We start from the raw sequence: 23485 nt of genomic DNA on the forward strand, positions 1-23485 counted from the left end.
GCCACAGGTAGAGCCACGTTAACAACCTTCATGTGGGTCACGCTGACTAATGCTCACCAAAATGGCAAGGCGTGGCAAATGCTGAACGTAATCATCGAGCCTTTGCTTAATTTTTAGGAATAGCTTTGATTGTTTTGCCAGGCTCAATCAATCAAAAATTCATGAATAAATATAAAAACCTATAAAGATGAGTTTTTAATCAGTTCTTTTCATCAACTGCTGTGTTTAACTGTCAGCTCACTTCAACCACTGGCTCTGTTGCACTGTGAGTAACTGATTTGACTTAAGCACATGTGCACATTCACCTAAAAAGAAGTGCACTTCAGTGTCAGTGGTAGCTGCAATTCTGTAATGTGGCTTTTGTCCCCTAGCCTGTATCCCTTCTTATTGTTTTTAATCATTCTTATGTTTTTAAACTATGTCTTTAGGTTACAGTTAGTGAAAGTCCGTAGCACCCTTGCTTTACACCATTTAAAATCAATTGTTCTGTGATGTGTTTTAAAACTAAGAAGGGTTTCCATAGCTGTTTTAAATGCAGCAGTGCTCTAAGAAGCAACAGTACTCTGATATTAAAATGATATGAGATATATATATATATATATATATATATATATATATATTAGCTTTTAAAAAACCAATGAAATTCACTGAAAAACCATAGGTTATAGACTATATATAGTTAGGAATTAGCCTTTAAAAAAACCTTGGAAATTCACTGAAAAAACCATAGGTTTTAGGCCTTATATAGTTAGGAATTAACATATAAAAAAACATTGAAATTCCTCCTATATAGTTAGCTGGACATTTTATTGATATAAAACCAATGAAATTCCACATATAGTTAGTTGCACTAACTATATATTTCGCGCATCCGCCATCCAATGCTGATGATGTCACATATTACATCATTCATGACATGGTCAGTGACATCACTTATATGATTAAAATGTCCAGCTAACTATATAGGAGGAATTTCAATGGTTTTTTATATGTTAATTCCTACCTAATAAGGCCTAAAACCTATGTTTTTTTCAGTGAATATATATATATATATATATATATATATATATATATATATATATATATATATATATATATAATATCCGTAGATCAGCGCTCTGTCTCCATAGGTTAGGGGTCCCCCACACACCATAGATCGACGCAGACACGGTCCAGATTCGTGCAAAATGAGTATTTAATTAGTGCAAGCCCATCGCATGACGTTTCGGCTCCGAGGAGCCTTGTTCACATGACAGTGTCCAACATAATGAGCCGTACTTTTAAAGGGACAGCTTCAGTTGTGAGTTCACATGCTTGTATTAAAAATGGACATAGAAGAAATACTTTTACTTTCTGGACGGTTATCCAATCATGCATAGTTCATTTTTAAAGGCATAGCATTTTAAAATGTTTATCTTTCACATAATATTGTAGAGATCATATATATATATATATATATATATATATATATATATATATATATATATATATATATATATATTGCAGCCTAACAAACACCAGAGCTGAATCATGCTGTAAAGAATTTCCACCATACATGAATAACATGCATTAGAAACATGAGAAATAACAAAGTTTGTTTTAGAACTGTTTTAATGCTCAGAAAGCAGTAGAAATTCTTATAAAACACTGAAAGCATAGGAAGCTCCGAGGCTGCATTGCAAACACACAGTCTAAAAAGACTGAAAAGCTAACCTGGCACTTCTGACCCCCAGCTTCCAGTCATGCCTCAGGGGTGACAGTTAGGTCAGTTGTTCTTTGCGGAGACCATGAAACAATTAGGTTAACAATATCTCCAACTTAAAAAAGTCCTTTGCCCGGGGAGGCGGGAGGGTTGCTTATGACTTTGATGAGGATACCCCTGGAAGAGAACTAGGATTACAGGTAAGTAACTAATCCTTCTCTTCCAGGGGATCCTCATCAATAGTCATAAGCATTAGAATAGAATAGCGAGCCTCACCTCATCTCCCTGCGGGCAAAGGAAAACTTAATCAGTAAGCTAAGTGAAAAACTAAGCTAGGATAGAGGAAAAACACCATCCGAACAGATTCCTCAAGGAGGCCTGGCCTACTTGAGCATCAGCCCTGGAATCAGACTCTAGGCAGTAGTGCCTCGTAAAAGTATGAATTGATTTCCAGGTTGCGGCCTTGCAAATTTCTGACATAGGGACGTCATGCAAGAATGCAACAGTGGCCGCTTTCCCCCTGGTGGAATGAGCCTTGGGAGGTAAAGGCAAGGGCCTTTTTTTCCAGCTGGTAAGCTAAGGTAATGCATGAAACAATCCATCTTGAAATGGATCTCTTAGCGGCTGGGAAGCCAGTTCTCATGGCGCCATAATTTTACAAAACAATTGAACTGTCTTCCTTATTTCTTTTTGTACTCTGTAAGTAGAACTTAAGTACCCTTTTAAGGTCTAAGGAATGAAGCGACCGCTCAGCTGGGGTCGCCGGATCAGGGAAGAAAGATGGCAGGGAAATGGACTGATTGATGTGAAAATCAGACACCACCTTAGGGAGAAAAGAAGGATGTGCCCTTAAGACTACTCTGTTATGGTGGAAAACAGTGTAAGGCTCATTGGTACACAGTGCTTGGATCTCGCTTACTCTGCGCGCTGATGTAATCGCTGCCAGAAAAGTGGCCTTCCAAGATAAATGCTGCAAGGAAGCTCTGTGGATGGGCTTAAAGGGAGGGCCCATCAACCTAGATAACACCAGGTTCAACTCCCACGGAGGAGAAGGGTTTCGAACAGGGGGGTACACTTTCTTTAACCCCTGTAAGAAGTCCTTGACCACCTGCGTTTGGAAAAAGGATGGCTGACTAGGCGACTTCCTATAAGCTGTAATGACAGATAAATGCTCTCTGATAGAAGCATACTTAAGACCAGATCTTGCTAGATATAGAAGACAAGGGAGAATGACATCCTCCTGCCCCTTCGTAGGATCAAAGTGATGCTGTCCGCACCAAAGGAAAAAACCTTTTCCACTTAAACGCGTATGACGTTCTTGTGGAGGGTCTTTTAGCTTCTTTTAAAATATGCATACAATCAGGCGGCAGATTTAAATGTCTGTATTGCAGGGCTTCAGGAGCCATGCTGTCAAGTTCAGTGAAGGAAGGTTGGGATGAAGAATCCTCCCTCTCATCTTGGTCATCCGGTCCGGCCTGCATGGTAGTCTCCTGTGTGGAAGTACCGACAGATGTAGAAGGTCCGGGTACCACCACTGCCGTGGCCAGTCTGGAGCTATCAGAATCATGGTCATGCTGGATCTGAGTAGCTTGGACACCACCTTCGGGATCAGGGGCAGAGGAGGAAAGGCGTAGGCAAATGTCCCTGACCAATCCATCAAAAGAGCATTCCCCCTTGTCCCTGGACGGTGGAATCTGGACGCGAAGGCGTGGCATTTTGTGTTTTCGTCATCCGCGAATAGATCTATTTCCGGACGACCCCAATGATGGAACAGACAATCCACCACCTCGTCGTGTAGCACCCAGTCTGGCTGATCTTCGAAGTGCCTGCTGAGTGCGTCTGCCTTGACATTTAGCTCTCCTGAAAGATGCACCGCCACTACCGAGAGGTTCCGGGCAAGCAGCCAGTGCCAGATCGCCTGAGACTCCAGGGAGAGAGGACGTGACCGAGTTCCACCTTGCTTGTTCAGGTAGAACATGTTCGTCGTGTTGTCTGTCTGGACCAGGACTAAATCGGACTCGATTGCAAGTAGAAAAGCTTTCAGAACTAGATGGACTGCTCGTAGCTCCAGCATGTTGATGTGGTAGGTCTGTTCTTTTGCCGACAACCGTCCTTGAATCTGAAGGCATCCCATGTGTGCCCCCCAGACTTGCAGAGAGGAGTCTTGTCACCACCGTTTGCACTGGTAGTGGTTGGTGATAAGGGACTCCCACCATCAGATTCCGCTGCTGGGTCCACCATGAGAGGGAGGATCTGGCCGGCTGAGAGAGAGAGGTCTGATCCTCCCAGCGACCTGTCGACTGATCCACTGGTCCTCCAGAGTCTGTTGCAAAGGACGCATCCTCAGCCTGGCGTTGGGAATTAGAAAGATGCAGGACGCCATGGATCCTTGCAGGGATGCCACCTGCCTGACTGTCGGATTCTGCACCTGGAGCAGAAGCCTGCATCTCTGCCTCATGGAAGACAGTCTCTCCTCCGAAGGATACGCTCTTCCTACGCTTGTGTCTAGAACAGCCGAGGTAGTGGATGGTCTGGTGGGCTGCTGCACTGACTTGTCCATGTTGACATGCAGCCCGAGGTCGTGCAACTGCTGCAGACAGAACTGTAAGTCTTGACTCACTTGCAGTGGAGACGGACCTTTTAGCAGCCAGTCGTCCAAGTATGGATAGACGAAGAGACCTTTTCTGTGAAGAAAAGCTGCCACCACTGCCATGCATTTGGTGAAGACACGCGGAGCCGACTTCAGTCCAAAGGGCCGGACCTTGTACTGATAATGTTTGTGGCCGACCACAAACCGCAGGTACTTCCGATGTCGTTTTGTGATGGAGATGTGGAAGTACGCATCTTGGAGGTCCACCGAACACATCCAATCCCCTACTTGCAGATGTGGACATATTTGGTGAAGGGCCAACATGCAAAACTTGTCCTTCACTATGACCTTGTTCAGCAGACGAAGGTCCAGAATTGGTCGAAACTTGTCCTCCTGATCTTTTTTGGGGACAAAAAAGTATCTGGAGTAAACTCCTTTTCCTCTTTGAGAGGGTGGAACCTTCTCTATCGCCTGCTTTTGGAGAAGAGATCTCACCTCTTTTCAAAGCAGCTGTAACTGATGTGGACAAGTCTTTTTCGGTGGTATGTTCTTCGGATGCACTCGGAAACGTAGTGCATATCCATTGCGCAGTATATTCAGCACCCAATGATCTTTTGTGATGCTGACCCACTCTGCCAGATGTTGAGAAGCACTTCCTCCCACTGGAGTGGGCAACGGTGGCCGAGGAAGCCACTGCTCAGGACTTCTCGCCTCTCTTAATGGCAGAGGACTGGTGTTAGTGACCAACTCTACCTCTGTTGGACTTTCCTCGAAACTGGGTCTTCCCCTGGTTCTTGTTTTGGGACCACTGAGGGGTTTGAACCCTCTGTTGAGGCCCCTTGCATTGGTTGGATTTGAAACGGCGTTTAAACTCCTTCTTCTTCTCCAACCCAACAGCCTTGACCGTGCCAACTCTGTTTTCATCCTGCTCATCTCTTCATCAGCGTGAGTGCCGAAGAGTGAAGAGCCAGAGAATGGGAGGTTCATGATTCTTTGCTGAGCATCTGGCTTCAGTCCTGTTAGTTGTAACCAGGATGACCTTCTGGCGCATATTCCATGCGCGTAAGAGTGCGCTGATAGCAAAGCGCCATCCGCCGCTGTGCTTATGAGCCACCAGAGATCCCTCTGTGACTATTTCATCTTGGTCCTCCTTAGGGAGCTTGGTCTTGAAACGCTCCAAGGAGTCCCAAAGAGCCCTGTCATACCTGCCAAGCAAGGCAGCCGCGATGGAGACTTTAAGGGATGCAGAAGTGCAGGCCCTGCGACCCCAGGAGTCCTGGAACCTACTCTCTTAACTTGTGGACAGATGAAGTGGCCGAAACCGCATGCGTTTTCTTTGCTACCGCCACAATGACAGAGTCCACAGGCGGATCCGTCTTGACAAAGACCGGATCCGAGGCAGCCAGCTTGTATTTTTTCAAGAGACTAGCTGGCACCGCCTTAATGGTTGCTGGAATCAACAAGGTGTCCATGACAGGGTCCAGGATCCCAGGAACCAATGGCCGCAAAGGTCGAGATGCTGCCTTCTGATGGAGAGTCTCGAAAATCACTGTTGTCGTGATTTGCGGGACAGACATCTTAATATTGAGTTTCTGCGCTCCTCTCTGCATAACCTCATGATAGGTGTTAATATCATCTAAGGGAGAGACTCTGGGAATGGGGCTGTCCGATAGAGTGGGGGAGTAATCCCTCCTGGAGGATCTGGTAGAGGAAGTCGAGGAAGTAGATGGTGTTCTCCTACTTCTTCGGTGTGCAGTACTCCTCCTTTCTCTCGATCTCACAGTGCGTTCTTCGCGTCTTGGAGAACGTGACCTGTCATGTCTTCTCTCTGGAGACCTCTCATGCCTGTGTCTCGGAGGGCTTGCTCTGTCCGCTTTATTCAGCAGTCTCTGAAGAGGATACCTATGCACCGAGCTGGCATACTCCTGCATCCGCCTCAATGCTCCAGAGTCCTTCCAATGACTTGTAGGCAGATACCACTGGACTGCAGCAGGAGTCTCCTTTGATCTTGAAGGAGACTTACGGACGCAAGCAGCAAGTTCCGGAGTGGGCGACCTCGAAGAAGCCCTCCTGGAAGAGTGAGATGAAGAATGGCGTGAGGCTGACTCCGTCACCAGGACCACCGATCCATCTCCAGACCTCACCGAGGCCTGTCTCGACGTCGAACGTGCTCTCGACGTCGAACCTGGACGCCCTCCAGACGTCGATCTAGGTTCCTGCAGTCTTCTCGACGTCGAACGCCATCTCGACGGCGACCGATGCCGATGATATGCAGGTGAGTGCTGCCTCGATGTCGAGCGGCGATGAGAAGCCAACGACGGAGGACGTCTCTCACTCGAAGCTGTAACCAGTCTCGACGTCGAAGGCCTGCGAGACGACGGCGGAGACCGCATCCTCGACGCCGATCGTCGCCCAGTTGACGACGGCGGAGGGGTCCTTGTCCTCGATGCCGATCGCTGATGGGACTGCGATGACAGAAGAGAACCTGCCCTCGACCTCGAACGTCTTGCCGACTCCGATGGAGGGTCTTTGCACCTCGACGCTGATCGTCGCCGAGTTGACGATGGCGGAGGGGTGACCCTCCTCGACGCCGATCGTTGTCGAGATGACGACGGCGGAGGGTCTCTGCTCCTCTACGGCGATCGTCGCCGGGTTGACGACGGCGGAGGGTCTCTGCTCCTCGACACCGATCGTCGCCGGGTTGACAACGGCGGAGGGTCTCTGCTCCTCGACGCCGATCGTCGCCGGGATGACAACGGCGGAGGACTCTTGTCTCTCGACGCCGATCGCCGGCGGGTTGACGACGGCTGAGGAACTTGTATCGTCGACGTCGACGACGTACCTTTTCTCGACAGCGAGCCCGCCGTCGAGGGTCTTTTCTTCGAAAAATTACCCACTGGAAGATCTTCTTTCAGCGCCGAGCCCGACGCTGAAGCTGAAGGACGAGAAGACTTACTTCTAGACGATGTTCTAGCCCTCTTGGAGCCTTTCCTGATTGGTGACCTTCCTCTAGACTTCTCTGCCAGGCCATACATGCAAATTCTTTCCCTGTCCTTCAAAGTTATTTTGGACAGGTTCTGGCAGTGAGGGCAGGCCTTCTGGTCATGATCTTCAGGTAGACACAGAATACAGGCTTCATGAGAGTCTGTTTTGGCCGCCTTTTTACCACAAGAAGGGCAAGAGTCAAAAAGAGATGGCATTTTAAGGTGTTAAAAATGCCTAAACCTGTCAAAAAAAGACAGCCTCTTACTTCTACAGGTGAAAAACGTCGAAGTAAGGAATAAAAGTTGTCAAAAAGTGAAAAGATTTTCTGAAGAAATCAGAAAAGAGTGGTCCTGTGTTGTGTCCTCCCTGAAGGAGCCGGAAAGAACAACTGACCTGTCACCTCTGAGGCATGATGGAAAGCTGGGGGTCAGGAGTGCCTTAAAGGCACGGTGTCAGTTAATTGCATGCAGCTACAGGTTAGCTTTTCAGTCTTTTTAGACTGTGTGTTTGCAATGCAGCCTGGGAGCTTCCTATGCTTTCAGTGTTTTATAAGAATTTCTACTGCTTTCTGAGCACTAAAACAGTTCTAAAACCAACTTTGTTGTTGTTTCTCATGTTTCTAATGCATGCTATTCATGTATGTTGGACATTCTTTACAGCATGATTCAACTCTGGTGTTTATTAGGCTGCAATTGCTTGTTTTTATATATATTTATATATATATATATGGATATATATATATGTTGGGCACATATAATATAGTGTTTCCGGGGTCCCGCGCATGGGCGGGAATATTCTAATGTTCATGACTATTGATGAGGATCCCCTGGAAGAGAACTGGTGAATTTCAGTGGTTTTTAGAGTTTAAGAGTTGTTTTTACTGAACATAAAGGATACAATGGTGTACACTTGCATGCACAAGATGACAGATTGAGTTATCAGTTGTAGTTTCGCTGAAAGAAAAGCCTACATAATGATCCTTTTTAGGTCGAGCCTAGACGAAAGCGAAGCTTTGCTCTCTAGGGCTCGACAACTTATGTAATCACTTTTGGGGGAATGTGGACAGCAGACTGTCACGCGCTTCTCCTGCCGGAGATTTGACCTCGTGAATGCGCACGCTTTCGCGTCGGTGAACAGGCACGTGCTCACATGCACGCAGGCACACACACACACACACAGGCAGGCAGGCAGGCACGCACACACACACACACACGGAGTCCCCCGTCAGACGCCGCCCCGCAGGCCGGAACACAGCACTAGGAGCCCGGGGCTTCCGTGCCACATTACCTCGTTCTAGGAAAGGTGGCAACCCAACCCTACTTTTTCAATTCACATCCTCGAAGCACATTCCAAGTTTCCTCCAGTTTATGTCGCTTGGCAGCAGATAGTCATGTCTCTCACTCCGTTCATCCTTTATGTTGATGTCCGTTCTCTTCCCGGTGAAGCAAGAGCGTGAGTTCCAAGCCTCGATGTGACAATTTTAACTGCGTAGTAAGAAACGGATCTTTGATTGGACGAGAGCAAGAAGGGGCTGGGCTTAGGTATCAGCTGGTTCGGTTCAACGTACCCGGGATCCGGAGAAGAGCAGGATGGCAGAGTGGGGTAGAGGTAAGGAAAATAGTTCGCGAAATCGGGGAAAAACTTTTCTATGGTGCGTTTTAAAGTACAAAGAAAGGAGAGGGAATATCTGTGGGAGAGTGCGGTGTTCGAGGCATGAAAGGAATGGAGGAGGAGGAAATCATTAGAGGGCTGAGGTTTGTTTGCTGAAGTGCCGGGTCAGTTTCATCGCCTAATAGGCAATATAAAAACACCCCAAATCCCAGTCACTAAAGGTTGATACGAGTCGGACTAGGAAACCTTCACGCATTATATAGGTTGGCGATTAAAGAACCTGCCTTTATTATTTCACTGTGTGATGATAAATAAAATAGTGGTGTCTGTTTGGGTCGGAAGGGGTTAGTTGCAGAAGGTGGGCACTCTGTGTGGGGCTGCCACCGCATAAAGTGGGCTGCATTGTCTGTGTCTGAGGGATTGACATCCAGTGGCCACTATATAGTGCAGTTGCCTTGGAAGGGTACTCTCTTGGTCTGCCACCCCTGTTGTGGTTTAGTTGGAAATTGTAACTTGGTGACAAGTTTTTTTAACCCCAGCATTCTCATTTGGCCAAATAGTGTGCATTGTGGATTATTGTGTGGTTAAAATAACGGATTTGGTTTTATGTGGCGAGGAAGGGCAGTGCCCATCCTCATAGCCTAGTCACTAAAATGTAACATGATAGTAAAGGGATCGCCTTTGGAGCGAGAAGTGCTGTGCCTCTTATTTTAAACTGTTCATTCTAGTCAAACTCTCCTTTTACCTCTGTTCACTAATCATATGTGAAGTGTAGACAGATGTGACAGTGAAGAGATGCAAAGACCGTGGATAGATGGGATAGTGATTAAATGCTGGGCTATGATGAAATAGGAGAGTGAACAAATGCATGTTTTTTTCATGAGATGTGACCGTGATAATTTGCAAGGGAGCGGAGAAATTATGAGGAGTCTGACCAATGCTAGGGCAGTAGAGAAAAGTGATTCAGATCTAGCCCTGATCTCTTGACTGGGTGAGAGTTTTCTACTTAATTCAGAGACTCTGTCCATCACCACCCCTTGTTGTTAAATATTTTGTCCACCCTAAGCGTGGAAGGGTATACTCAGATGTGAGTCCCTTGCTCATTGCACCATCAGGATTCAAGCAAGCCGGGCCGACGACGGCTGAAATGCCAGAAACCGGTCCCCGGAAGCTTGTTTCCTTCCCAGTGTAAGAATTGGCTTGGTAGTTTGGTTTGCCCTGTTCCCATCATGCACTGGGACAGGAGCAGACTAATTTGCATATAGCCAGGTTCTAAGCTGGGATGGCGCAGTGAGCTAAAAAACAGTGTTGGATCTAGCCCTGATCTCTTGACTGGGTGAGAGTATTCTGCTTAATTCAGAGACTCTGTCCATCACCACCCCTTGTTGTTAAATATTTTGTCCACCCTAAGCGTGGAAGGGTATACTCAGATGTGCGTCCCTTGCTCATTGCACCATCAGGATTCAAGCAAGCCGGGCCGACGACAGCTGGAATGCCAGAAACCCGTCCCCGGAAGCTTGTTTCCTTCCCACTGTAAGAATTGGCTTGGTAGTTTGGTTTGCCCTGTTCCCATCATGCACTGGGACAGGAACAGACTAATTTGCATATAGCCAGGTTCTAAGCTGGGATGGTGCAGTGAGCTAAAAAACGGTGTTGGATCTAGCCCTGATCTCTTGACTGGGTGAGAGTATTCTGCTTAATTCAGAGACTCTGTCCATCACCACCCCTTGTTGTTAAATATTTTGTCCACCCTAAGCGTGGAAGAGTATACTCAGATGTGAGTCCCTTGCTCATTGCACCATCAGGATTCAAGCAAGCCGGGCCGACGACGGCTGAAATGCCAGAAACCGGTCCCCGGAAGCTTGTTTCCTTCCCAGTGTAAGAATTGGCTTGGTAGTTTGGTTTGCCCTGTTCCCATCATGCACTGAGACAGGAACAGACTAATTTGCATATAGCCAGGTTCTAAGCTGGGATGGTGCAGTGAGCTAAAAAACGGTGTTGGATCTAGCCCTGATCTCTTGACTGGGTGAGAGTATTCTGCTTAATTCAGAGACTCTGTCCATCACCACCCCTTGTTGTTAAATAGTAGAGAAAAGTGGCAGTTAAGGGTTGCAGGGACTGGGTAGTGGTGGGATAGTGAATAGTTGCAGAGGATGTAGCAAGATGTAACATAAGGGTGTTTTGGAGAGGAAGTAAATAAGAGATTCTGGATTTTTACAGTGATGGTGAAGTAAAGGGAGACTCTACCGTACTTCATAATTGCTGTGGCGTTTTGTGCAATAGTCAAGTCAAGTCAAGTCAGAAGATTTGTATAGCGCGCTACATACCCAGAGGGTCTCAAGGCGCTTGAAGAAGGGTGGGGAGTTGCTTGTCGAATATCCACGTTTTGAGTTGCTTTCTGAATGCTAGGTGGTTCTGAGTAAGGCGAAGGTGAGTGGGAAGTGAGTTCCAAGTTTTAGCTGCTAGGTAGGAGAAGGATCTACCTCCCATGGTGGTTTTGTTGATGCGAGGTACAGTGGCAAGGGCTTGGTTGGAGGATCGTAGCTGGCGGGAGGGGGTGTAGAAGGATAGTCGTGTGTTGAGGCATTCGGGTCCGATTTCATAGAGTGCTTTGTGTGCGTGGGTAAGGAGCCGGAAAGTGATCCTCTTATTGACGGGGAGCCAGTGGAGGTTTTTCAGGTGATCAGAGATGTGTTCTTTACGCGGGATGTCTAATATGAGCCTGGCTGAGGCGTTCTGGATGCGTTGTAGTTTTTTCTGGAGTTTTGCGGTGGTGCCGGCGTAGAGGGTGTTTCCGTAGTCCAGTCGGCTCGTGACCAGAGCGTGGGTGACTGTTTTTCTAGTTTCGGTAGGGATCCAGCGGAATGTTTTTTTGAGCATGAGAAGAATGTTGAAGCAAGATGAGGTTTTGACACTTTGTGATGTTTTCATGATTGACTTCAAGCAATTCATACTCAACTCACATTATCACTACCCCTAATCCCCTCCCCCCCCCCCCCAACCAAAAACATTTTCCTTACATTACATTACCAAAGGACCTCATGTCACAAAAGATACAATTGTCTAATCGGGAGCTTTCCTTTTATAAATATTTTTAATCCGGTAGTATTGTCCAGTTGTGGGCATTCATGGGAATCAAAACCAAAAGTATCACAATGCATTATGTTGTAAAATAAAAACCCAGGACTGGAGCATTGTGCCCTTGGTGCAAAGAGTCATCTGGTCACCTCTACATGTGCCAGCATGTAAACTGCTGTGTGTACATACACATATATATTTCTGTGTGTAGAAATATCTGTGTTTGTTTGTATAAACTCACAAAATTCATGATTCAGATTCAATTTGTTCGTTGCCCTACCAAATGTATCTGTGGCCCATTGTGTGCCATATAAAAATCAGGACTAAAGGTGCCACTGGTGATGCATTCATGTTGTATATATGATGTCTGATTAAAAAGGAAATGCTGTAAATAACCAAGCTTTGGTAACATTGTTAATAAGTATATGATTAGGCTTGCTAATGTGGCGTGTATTTGTTGACTGTTGGCAGTAGAATTATATCTATTCTATTCGATGATCTGCATTTGTTTTTAGGCCTCTTGTACTGTCTCTTCGAGACATGGTGTATTCCGGTATGGACTATAAGCTCCGCCCATTTTCTGCCCATCTTTTCAATTTCAAGTTATTGTCCTTTGCAAATGGTGGCTTTTGATTCGTCAATAGGCTTAGTAGTACTTTCTTAGTACCTCCTTTTCGCCTGTTGTAACCTCCCATGAGGTCTGCCCCGTTACATGTGTTGTTACTCTGGATGTTTTAATTACAGTCTATGAGTACTATTTTCTTATGACTTCATCCTGCCTGCTGTTGCAGGCAGGTCACACCCTCCCACAACTGCTTTGTTTAACCAGCGTGGCAGGCCTGTGAAATTTGTGCACAACTGACAAAACAATTCAGTTATTTCAGTAATTACTCCAATGCACCACTTAGCCTGAAGATTCAATAAATTAAAATAATGGAGTTGGACTCTACTTCGATGTTTAGTAAAAACCACTGTGGCGATATGACCATCCCTGTCATTATGCAGAAGAGGGGTAACTTTCAGGCCCTTTTCTACAGGCAAATCTCGCCACTCCAAAATGAGACCTGGAATAGCTGCTGCAGAGTTGAAGGTCTGTTTTCTCTAAATTAGTCATTTGACAGTAAAATTACAGCTTTCGGTACAGGTTTAAAGATTATTTGCATATATGTAAACCTCTCATGTCCTGCATTAATATTTCATCCTACAACAGCGTAGTTCAACGTGCTCAAGGAAATCAAGTTAGTGCTTATTTGGAAATATGGGCAGTGCGGGAGGCAGGCTAGTAAGCACCTTTTGACATTTACCTCTCATTTACAGTAAAAAGGTACTGTCTGGTGCTCCCTCTTGTTAGGTCGAGCATTCGAGACCTCTTGTATATACTTTAGCATATACTTACTTGAATGTGGACACGAGTCGGACGCGCGCTTTTTCAGTGTCAGATTTGTCCTTGTGAGCGCGCTTTTGCTGCTGGCTGTTTGCTGTGAATGTGTGCGAGCGCTTTCGCTTTCGGTTATGTCCTTTCCCTCACCCGTAGCTGTTAATACACTCTGCCCCTGGCCCACATCAACCACATTGTTTTAGTAATCGCTGATGTTGCTCCAGACGTACTTCAAAGACCCTCTTCTGTATTTGGGCATTCTTCCCCGTGGTTACCGACTCTTGTTCCCCTCGCCCATTATTATTAACGCCTCCCAGCCTACTGCTACCTCCTTCGCTTCACTGTGCGCCCCCAGTCCTTTTGTCCTCGGACCCCCCTCATACTGTTGCCACCTGACAATCAGGCAGTATGATAAGTCCCGCCGGCTCTACCCCTTCGCTTTCAGACCATGGTCGCTTACCTCCCCCGCAGGCTGAGCTCTGGCTTTCCGGTTCCGAGAGCTGCTCCTCGGCCCCAAGTCCCGGTGAGTCGCGGCCCCTTTAGGGCTGGGCCACCGCGGCCTGGAACAATATTGCTTTCCTTTCCAAATATTTTGTGATACAAAGGTAAAGTGCCAGGCAGTATATTTTTTAACTTGTTTTTCTCGCTGTACGTTCGTTTCCTTTTGTGTCTATCCTGCTTTCATGATGCAGCACTCGAAAGTCCCTTAGGGTATATTCACGCTACACAAAATGAATAAGCTAATAAAATAGAATCATGTTCTATTATTGTGACCAAAAAAACATGACGCTTCAGTATATTCGTAAATCATGTAAGGAAGAAGCTGTCTGCACGCCACTGCAGACTTCCTACTTAGCAAAATTCTTAGCTATGTACGAAGTTTAAATCAGCAACTACAACACATCAGATACAAATAGCAATAAACCGATCACGAGGGGTAGCAACTTTCTTTCACGCCTTTAATATCTTGCATTTACAACGTGGAAGTAACGCCACCTTGTGGAAAGTACTAAAATGTGTAGAAAGGAGACAACAGAAGAATGGATGTGTAGAAAGGAGACAACAGAAGAATGGACTTCTTGGGGGTGTTTGTCCGGCAAAATGTTGACCTCTGGTCAGTGAGAAACCGTTGACGAGTTCCCCACTGCATGTGCCTTTCCCTGAAACACGAAAACTGTTTTTTGCTGAAGGCTTGGTATATTTGACATCTGTATAAGTCCGCTTGTATGTGCTTATAAATGGTGCAGGCTGTTTAAATGGTGACTATCGTCCGTGTATTTATTTGGGAAGTCTGTCCCTCACATTTGGAGGTAACCCAGCAACATGACGTTAAGGACTGTCATGCAGTTGGAGTCAGATTTAATTTTCATTATTCATGTTTCAAATGTGACTTTCATGACTTGCCATGTTTTCTTTCTTTTTCGTAATTGGCCTGTGCTGGTGGCCTTCGCTGTTCCTTGTTTTTTATAGTCATTAATTCGTGGTAGCAGGACAAAGACACCCCATGCCATGGCTTACATCCACAAATAGATGTATTTCGCCCCCATCCTTCCCACACAAACCTTGTCTTGCTTGATTCACGTGGCTCTTCTTTATAGGACTAGAAGTCTAACAGGAACTATCAGCACTGTATTAAAACGGCCTGCGTGGCATCAAGGTGTCTTCTCACAGTACCAGTACTCAGCGAAACACACTTTGATAACCGAGGAAAGATGTTATTCCTTTATCTCATCAGGCTTGTGAAACAGCCCTCCTCCCTCCCGGGGTTCTGTTCTGAATTAAGACACGCACTCTGTTGTCAGACATTCCTTTCAGGTTAGAGGCGTTATTCGGGATAAGAATCTCGACCTACCCAAATCTATCACCCTTACTCTATCTATCTATCACCCTCACTCTATCTATCGCCCCCCCCCTCACTCTATCGCCCCCCTCACTCTATCTATCGCCCTCACTCTATCACCCTCACTCTATCTCCCTCACTCTATCTATCGACCTCACTATATCCATCACATCACCACAGCATAACTCAGCACCACCACAGCATCACTCAGGAGCACATTATGTGCTACAAAAGCATCACTGAATGCCACAGCATCACTCGTCGCCACCACAACATTACTCCGTGCCACCACAGCATCAATCTGTACAACCATTCAACAACAACTAGTTCAAATATGTTCTCTCAATGTTTCAAGCTTTATTACAAATGTCACAAAAAGATGTTAATATTTCACTTCTGTTCTTGGATTTTTGTCACAATAAAATACACTGAACATAATCTTCACAAAAGTTATTTACAAAAGTTTAAGCTATTGCCATTATAAATTACAATAACTTTTATTTAAGTATTAATTATAAAAAAAATTAAAAGCCATTGTTATTTGTAATATCAATACATCTAAGTCACGTAAATAGAACACATATTGCATTACAAATGCTATAGGTGTCACATTTGCGAAAGTTAAAACTATTGGCATTTTAAATAACAAAGCTATTAATTTCGCTATTTTCAAAACCAACACATAAATAAATAATTTGTCATTTACAATACCAATAGCTCAAACTGTCCTAATGCGAGACCTATTGCATTGCAAATGCTTGTTTACAGTGATGTTGAAATATCTGTTGCGCTCCCAGATACCTACTTTCAAAGATAACCCTTTGTTGCGAGACCTTTAGAGAACACACACACGTCGTTTGGTCTCTAGGTGACCTTTCCACTCTTCTGAAGGTGGATGACTAAGGAGTGTCCTGCAAGGATGCTAGCTCATATGGATTTAGTCACAGCCTAGAGTGTGCTGTGTGAATGCTACCTTATAAATTGGCATAGTTCCCACCCTCAATAGACATACATAGAGTGACCACAAGATGAGGAATGGGGTTACTTTTACGAGGCTCTAGTTGAACAAGCTTCACTTGGAGCAGTCAATTGATTATGCTCTGAGCAGTTGTTCTTTCAGTTTCATGCGTTCACCATATAAAAGAAACTAAAAGACAGAGACATTTCTAAAGTTAAATACTACATTACGATATAGCGTAGGTGCGCACAATTCAGCGATGCAGTTGTGCCACCAAAAGAGAACGCCACACATGTACCAGATTCTGCAAATGGTATGTCCTCAAACTTTCTGTTCTTTTCCAGATTCCTGGGGTGCAGTTGGCAGCTCGGATGTCCTTGTTCTGCTGCATGGCTTCCCTACCTCCAGCTATGACTGGTACAAGGTGAGGTGACAAAGCTTTCAGGTTGTTTCTTGTTTTTGTTCTGGTGTTTTTTACAGCACTGACGTTATGTTAGCCCACCTGTTGTAGCACAAGGAACTTACTTTGTGAGTTATTGGGCTTCTTTCGTTAAATGATGCACTTTTGGTTCGCTGTTCCCTCAAATGTAGAGCCTTTTCACGTTTGCAATTATTGCATCAGGAACGGAGCCAGGCTGCCAAGGATATTCAATTCCCAAGTGGGCGAAAGCTGCCTCTCCAGCCTCTCCCCTGTTCGCAGTTGATGAGTTGTGAGGACAGAGGTTGCAAGCAGGCTGCATCATGCCATGCAAACATGGCTGACTAGGCCTGTACCCCTCCGAGCTAGGGCACAGTCCATGCACCCTTCACCCCCATGTCTGTTCTCCTAAACAGGTTAGCAGCTATTTCGGGGAAACAAGGTGCCAACATTGGAAACTACTCCCTCCTTCCTCCTCCTTTCCCATCGTCTCTCCGCTTATAGATGATTCACCAATCTGTAAATACGGACATGCATATGGAGTGTTAGGATGATGATTGCACCGATTTTAAGTAATGAAGATTACCGGTAAGTAACTGGGGCCTCATCTTCCTCTCTCATCCCATTGTTTACTAAAGGATAATTTACCAAGCAGTCACTCATAAGGTACTGCCCATCCACCTACACAAGCATTAACAAAAGCAATCTTTGGTCTTTGCATAGTTAAAAGTGGTCATAAACCTCCTTAAGGCACACAATGCAGGAGCAGCACTGGCGGCAGCAGTGCAAGACACACACGCACACAAGATAGCTATTGCTAACATTGTATCCTAGTACCGTCATCACAGGATGTTCACCTGAGGCAGGGAATCCTGCCTGGTTCCCCAAGTCCAAAGTCGGCATCTCCAGCCACTAGGCACATCTCCTTGCCACTTTGCCATATATTTAAAAACAGAATAAAATATTCTGTCATTAAACAAAACATACATGCAGCTCTGTCGGCAGCGGCCCGTCCATAAAGTCAAAGGGTCCTTGCCCCCACAACTTTTGGCCATAAAGAGTGTTTGTCAGGCTGAATAAAGGTCGGCCTGACCCACACTCTTTAGTGTCAAGTCAGGCAACCAGGAGCTACACATGCGGTGAATATGCTGCCTCCTGGCTGGCTGAGCTGAACTTTGCTGGGCTGAGAATGTCACAACTTCCGTGCGCGTTACACCCTCAGCTCAACAAAGCACCTCTAGGGCCTCTTCCTGATGACGAGGGGGAGCGTCACTGATTGCCTAGGACCTGGGCACCTCAGGTCTAAGCCCTGAAGTGTCCAGGGCTGAGTGTCAATCACGAAAACCTCTTCACAGAGTGGGGTGGGGGTCAGCAACTTTCACTGACCCCATCCTACTCTGTGACAAGGTAGGGACTTGCGCCTGCCCTCATCATGTGGCTTAAGATCAGTCAATGAGGGGAGGTACCAGTTCCAATCCTCATGGCACCTCCAAGGCTTCCCTCCCCTGAGAGCCGCAGCAGGTAAGAGCAGTGCTTTAATTGGCTGATTAGTGTGCGTGTGTGTGTGTATGCGCTGGGCTGCCTGTGAATGCATGTGTCCAAGTGAGTTTGCTAGTATGTGTGTGGGTCCCCCTCCCAAGCTGTACTTGCCGACGGTCTCAAAATCACATTAGGATCAGACAAAATAGATGAGCGGGAAAGAATGCCCCTTCTGTTTTTTTCTTCCCTGACAGCACAGCAGTCCTTTATCAGTGTCTGTTAGATAAACCACACTTCCCTACCTATATGTTACCCCTAGAATGCAGTCTTACTGCCTGTCCAGTGACTAGTACTGACCCAAACTATATTCGCAATGTGCCCCATGATTCTTCAGGCACAGACAACTCTATATTGCTGGAGTACCTGTGCTGGCAATGCCACTACTGAGGCCAGTCATGAAGTAATCACTTTGCCATGTACTTAGGAGAGAATATTTGTACTCTAGAAGTTGGGAGAAGTGTTCTGTAAAATTTCCCTTAAAAGCTGTTTTATTTTTGTAGCTTGTGACTTGTCAACTCTTGCTGCTTGGTGTGGTGAGGTGCCCTTTTCCACCTGTACTCTCAGGAGGGGAGAGCACCAGAGACACAGTACCTCTTAACCTGCAGTCATCCATTACTACAGTCACCCCCTAATTGTAGCCAGGCTGGCAAGAAGAACACTTAAAACAGCTGAAACTCAACTTTGTGGAAAAAAAAAAGGTTGCAGTACTATCTAAAGCAAATCTTGCGTTCTTTTTGAAAAATATATTAGCAGCTAGTTTGAAAAGAGAGAGTGGATGGTTTCCTATCCCTAAAGACTGTAGAGGAATACATTATGCTTATTTGGTTGTGCAGTAAAGAATGTGGGACCAACAGAAGTACCCCAAAATCCAGGAAACCCCCAAATTCAAATTACCCAAAATTTACCTTAAACTGTTCTCTCACATATTGAAATTTTCACAAAAAGGGCACCCTCCGAATCATCAGTTTAGCAGAGTAACAAATATAAGCATTGTGACCACTCACTAATTGAGTTCTACATTATAAGAAAGTTGAAGGGTTTTAATGCAAAATTTCAATTTTAAGCATTACAGATTACATACCATGAAGGCTTCAATGTAGAGAATAAGAAACGATTCCAAGTACTAACGAGAAATAAAAATCAAACAAAACTCAGGAACCATCCCTAGTAGAACAGGAAAGTCTTCCAAAAAAATCAGTCAAAAATGTTCTGGCTCATCCCCAAAATCAAGGGATTCTAATGCACATTTCTTCCATAATAAATCAGTAAAGAAGCAGACTCATCATGAAGTGAGCTAAAACATCAATTCTTTGGCAAATCAGAAAAATAAACATTAATAGCTTAACACATAAGCACTGTCCCATTATAAGGAACTATTCTTCACCCTCTATATTATTGTCATTCAAAGATGTTGGAACAAAATATGAAACATTTAATAATGAAGCTTCACACAAATAAATAAGACCAGTTTTCAAAGCGGAACTACAGCAGAGAGAGTAATAGTTTATTAGTCAACGAAAACCATAAACGTGATTCAAACATACAATTCAAAAAGTTTAACATGCATACAAGAAAGACTAAACATTTGTCATACATCTACTTCAGCCTTTGGACATCTTGTCACTTGTCCTTCAAATTTTTTTATACTTTCCTTCATAAATATATAAGTAAAGATGGCAAATGCAGATATTAAATGGATCAAAATGACTAATCAGGGACTGATCTTTTCCCTAATTCCCAATTCGGGCGGATGGAGTTCACATAGGTAAATTGCTATAGATAATTAAAGTGCTTATATGCAGAGCTAAAACGTGTATATGTACGATGCTAAATGGACTACGCGTCAATAAAATGGCAATGTGCGAGAAAGAGAGGCCAAGTTGTTAACTATGCTTAGCGGATAGGGAACAGCCAATTATAGCGGTCTCTAGCAGCCCTTCCTTGGAGTTTACCTACTCAGGTGAGGTTTACATTAAAAACTACGGATTTTTCACATCCTAATCTCGTCATTAGTCCATCAATACTGGACAAATGGATACAATGTGGAGCAGTATCTCATTCCCCTAATGGCATAAGCGGCAGGACCGATATTTACTTAAGCCAACCATCCTCCATTTCGGCATGAGGTCTAGTGTGGGTATCTTACCAAATCTTAGGGCCAAATATGACTGTTTGATCATCCAGTGTAAAGGTGCTGCCAACAGGGGTCATTCTTTTCAAATGGAATATGATTTCAGCACTAGCCACTCATGACGACGTCTAGACAGGGTTTTCTTATCTGAAGTCCAGCTATGCAGTCTGGTTTATTTATTTACTGATTTCTTAAAAGTTTGCCCAAAGATATTAGAGTTCCGCAGGTCACCCAGTTCGAGCATCCTAATGTTATTTTCAAGGTACTCATGTGAAGGCCATTTCCCCGTTGTAAGTTGATTTGGGTCCAGACTAAGGTAGCCAGAGTCTTTTCAGCTGCTGCACGCAGGTTATAACAAAGCTTTACAAACGCCGCCGGCCTAGCAAGTGTCTGTTTTGTAAGTAGAAATTCTAGCCGGAGCTGTGCAAGCGCGGCCGACCTGGGAGCCTAAAGGTTTCTTTATAGGCTCTTATCAGCAGTTTGTCTAATAGAGGAGGCTTGTCACCTAGCATTATCTCCTATCTGTACACACTAGTAGGCATCAATTTGGCTTTCATTACTGTTCCCATGAGTTTCAGATCGTGGCCTCGAATGCATCTGGCCAGTGACGAGAAGCCATAATTAATGGCCTGCTCTTTATCCCTTATCGCCTTCTTCTGGAAAACAAAGTAGCCGTTTGTGTCTATTTTCACTCCTAGTCATATTTCCCTTAAGAAGCCATTTTTAGGTCTCGCCCTGGCGAAGGCGCGCGAAGCGCTTTCTCACCGCAAGAACTATAGTCGTCGGCTCAGCCGACGAGTGGATACAAGAGATGGCCACGCGCAGCATTTTGCAATGGGATTAGGTCGCGCGTGTGAGCTTCTGCCGTAGGCAGCATGGTAGAAAGAATCGGATCATGATGCGCGCATCATGAACAGTTCACGTGACTGACTTTGGAATGCTCTAGGTTTCGGTTTTAGTCAGCGTGCGTGGGAAGGGCAGCGGGGAGCAGGGGGAGTCTGCAGAGGGGCGCGCGGCGCCGATAAACAGGCAGGCTTTGAAAATAGCTCGCAGCGAGAGGTACGGCGTATAAAGATTAGATGACATTTTCACACTTCACTGACCGCAGAGGGGGGCGCGGCGCCGATAAACAGGCAGGCTTTGAAAACCAGAACGCTTAAGAAGGACCAAGCTGCCAACACCAATTGCAACTAACAGCTTTAGCCCCTCTCTTTGTCGACAGGCGCACAACCCCCATTGCAACAAATAGCTTTAGCCCTCCCGTGTCGTTTTTCGCAGTTTACGTTAATAGAGCTCTAGGGCATGCACACGTAGTCAATTGACAACTTCATAGGTGTTTACAACATTATGTGCATGTTGAAGAGGCTTTTCTACAAGCTAATATGAAATGGCGTCTCGCTGGCGCCAGCAACTGACTTTTACTTCTACTAAAAATAAAAAAACAAACTTTGCAAATAATGTTACTTTATTTCACTCTTTTCAAACAGTTCCTGTGTGGCAGCCTACCCTTACACAGCTTCTGGCCACACATACGAAGAAATATGAAAACCGGCAATAAAACAATCCCTTTTGAAGGAAGTTCTTTGTAGCATATGACTGTACATGCTCGCAAACGTTGGCAAATAAATAATTCTAAATTACTAGAACAAAAAACTCTCTCGCAGCTCCTTATGTAATAATAACCAGTTGCATAAATCCCACCACGTAGGCCACCCGCTGCACACACGCAATCACAGCCTTCCCCCTCCACTGGTGACATCCCCATCCCCGCCGTTTTCCTTCCCTGCAAAAGCTCACACTTAGCTGTCGCCATTGACACTTTCTACCTGCTTCCCTCACCCCTATACACGTGGAAGAAATATGAAAACCGGCAATAAAACAATCCCTTTTGAAGGAAGTTCTTTGTAGCATATAAGTGTACATGCTCGCAAACATTGTCAAATAAATAATTCTAAATTACTAGAACAAAAAGCTCTTCTTGCTAAACAGGTCAGAAAAAGCTGCCGTATCGACATTTTCTCTTGCCTATCTCTCATAAAAACTTCATTGTATGGCTTCAATAACGTGCAAGAGGGTGGGGCTCACTGGAAAAATCGCAAAAAACTAATAGGTGCCAAGTGAACTTTACTTCTATAACAATTAACACGATGCACCCTGGATGAGTCGGTGTACAGGGCACAGCCTTAAAACCTTTGGGTTGCGACTAGCAGATAAACACTAGAAATCAGCCTTGCTACGTTTGACTCACTGAGCACACACCACGAATATGCTGCCAAAGGGAGTGCTACATTTTTATTTGCAAGATTAGGTAAAGCTGAGCAGTGGTGAATAAAGTCGGGCCAGTCATAATGAGAAAGAACTTTGTGCTAGATGTTTGATTACAGAAGAAATTCTCAAGTGTTAAAAAGAATTTAGAGCTCAGAAGAGCCACCTTAAAGTATATGATAGTTGCCCTTTTTAATGAAGGAAAACGTGGTCTATACACCGGGACAAATAAAATAAAACTGATATATGCAAATGTACAATTTATTCAATGTATTCAATTAGGATCTAGAACATAACAGTTCTGTTTGGTGTAAAATTGAATCCTTGCCAAAACTTCCATCTCCATTTGACCACCCATACTAATAGTATAGTATTCATGTATCCGACAACGAGTGGAGACAACAGATGGGTACGCGCAGGCATTGTACAGGGATTAGGTTGCACGTGTGAGCTTCTGCCGTAGCCAGCATGGCAGAAAGAATCGGATCACGACGCGCGCCTTGTGAACAGGTCACGTTAGTTTGTATCAGCTTTTAGGTTTCGGTTTCTTCTTTCTCATGAGTGTGCATCTGGCTTTCGAAGATTTACGGCGTGAGCTGCAATGAAGTGGCGCCTCGCTGTCGGCAGCAAGTTCTTTCTACTTATACCCCCCCTCCCCCCCAAAAAATAATCTTACTCAATGTCACTTGTTGTGAAACAGCGCATTTCTCATTTACATTAGACCGCGTGCTTTTCGAAATAGGAAACATGAGGGCAAATACAAGAAGCATGGAGAGACAGTCAGGAAGCGCGTTGTATATTTTATGTAATGTTATTTAATTTTGGTATTTTGGAAACAGCGCATTTCAGAATTACATTAGGCCGCGTGCTTTTACAAATAGGAGACATGAGGGCAAATACAAGAAGCATGCAGAGACAGTCAGGAAGCGCGTTTTATATTTTATTTAATGTTATTTAAAGCAGCAAGTTCTTTCTACTTATACCAAAAAA

At 44.9% G+C, this 23485-nt stretch overlaps 1 protein-coding gene across 3 annotated transcripts in view; it reads left to right on the forward strand.

Annotated features, from left to right (window-relative positions):
* MEST (mesoderm specific transcript) overlaps positions 1–23485 on the forward strand; it is a 342266-nt gene that overhangs the window by 153176 nt on the left and 165605 nt on the right. For all 3 annotated transcript variants that reach the window (XM_086918914.1, XM_086918913.1, XM_086918915.1), the window contains one exon: positions 16487–16566. In XM_086918914.1, coding sequence (XP_086775040.1) covers positions 16487–16566 — 80 coding nt within the window. The remainder of the gene's footprint in view (positions 1–16486; positions 16567–23485) is intronic.

This window comes from Lissotriton vulgaris, chromosome 1_1 (genome assembly GCF_964263255.1).
Source record: "Lissotriton vulgaris chromosome 1_1, aLisVul1.2, whole genome shotgun sequence".
NCBI classification, from domain to species: Eukaryota; Metazoa; Chordata; class Amphibia; order Caudata; family Salamandridae; genus Lissotriton; species Lissotriton vulgaris.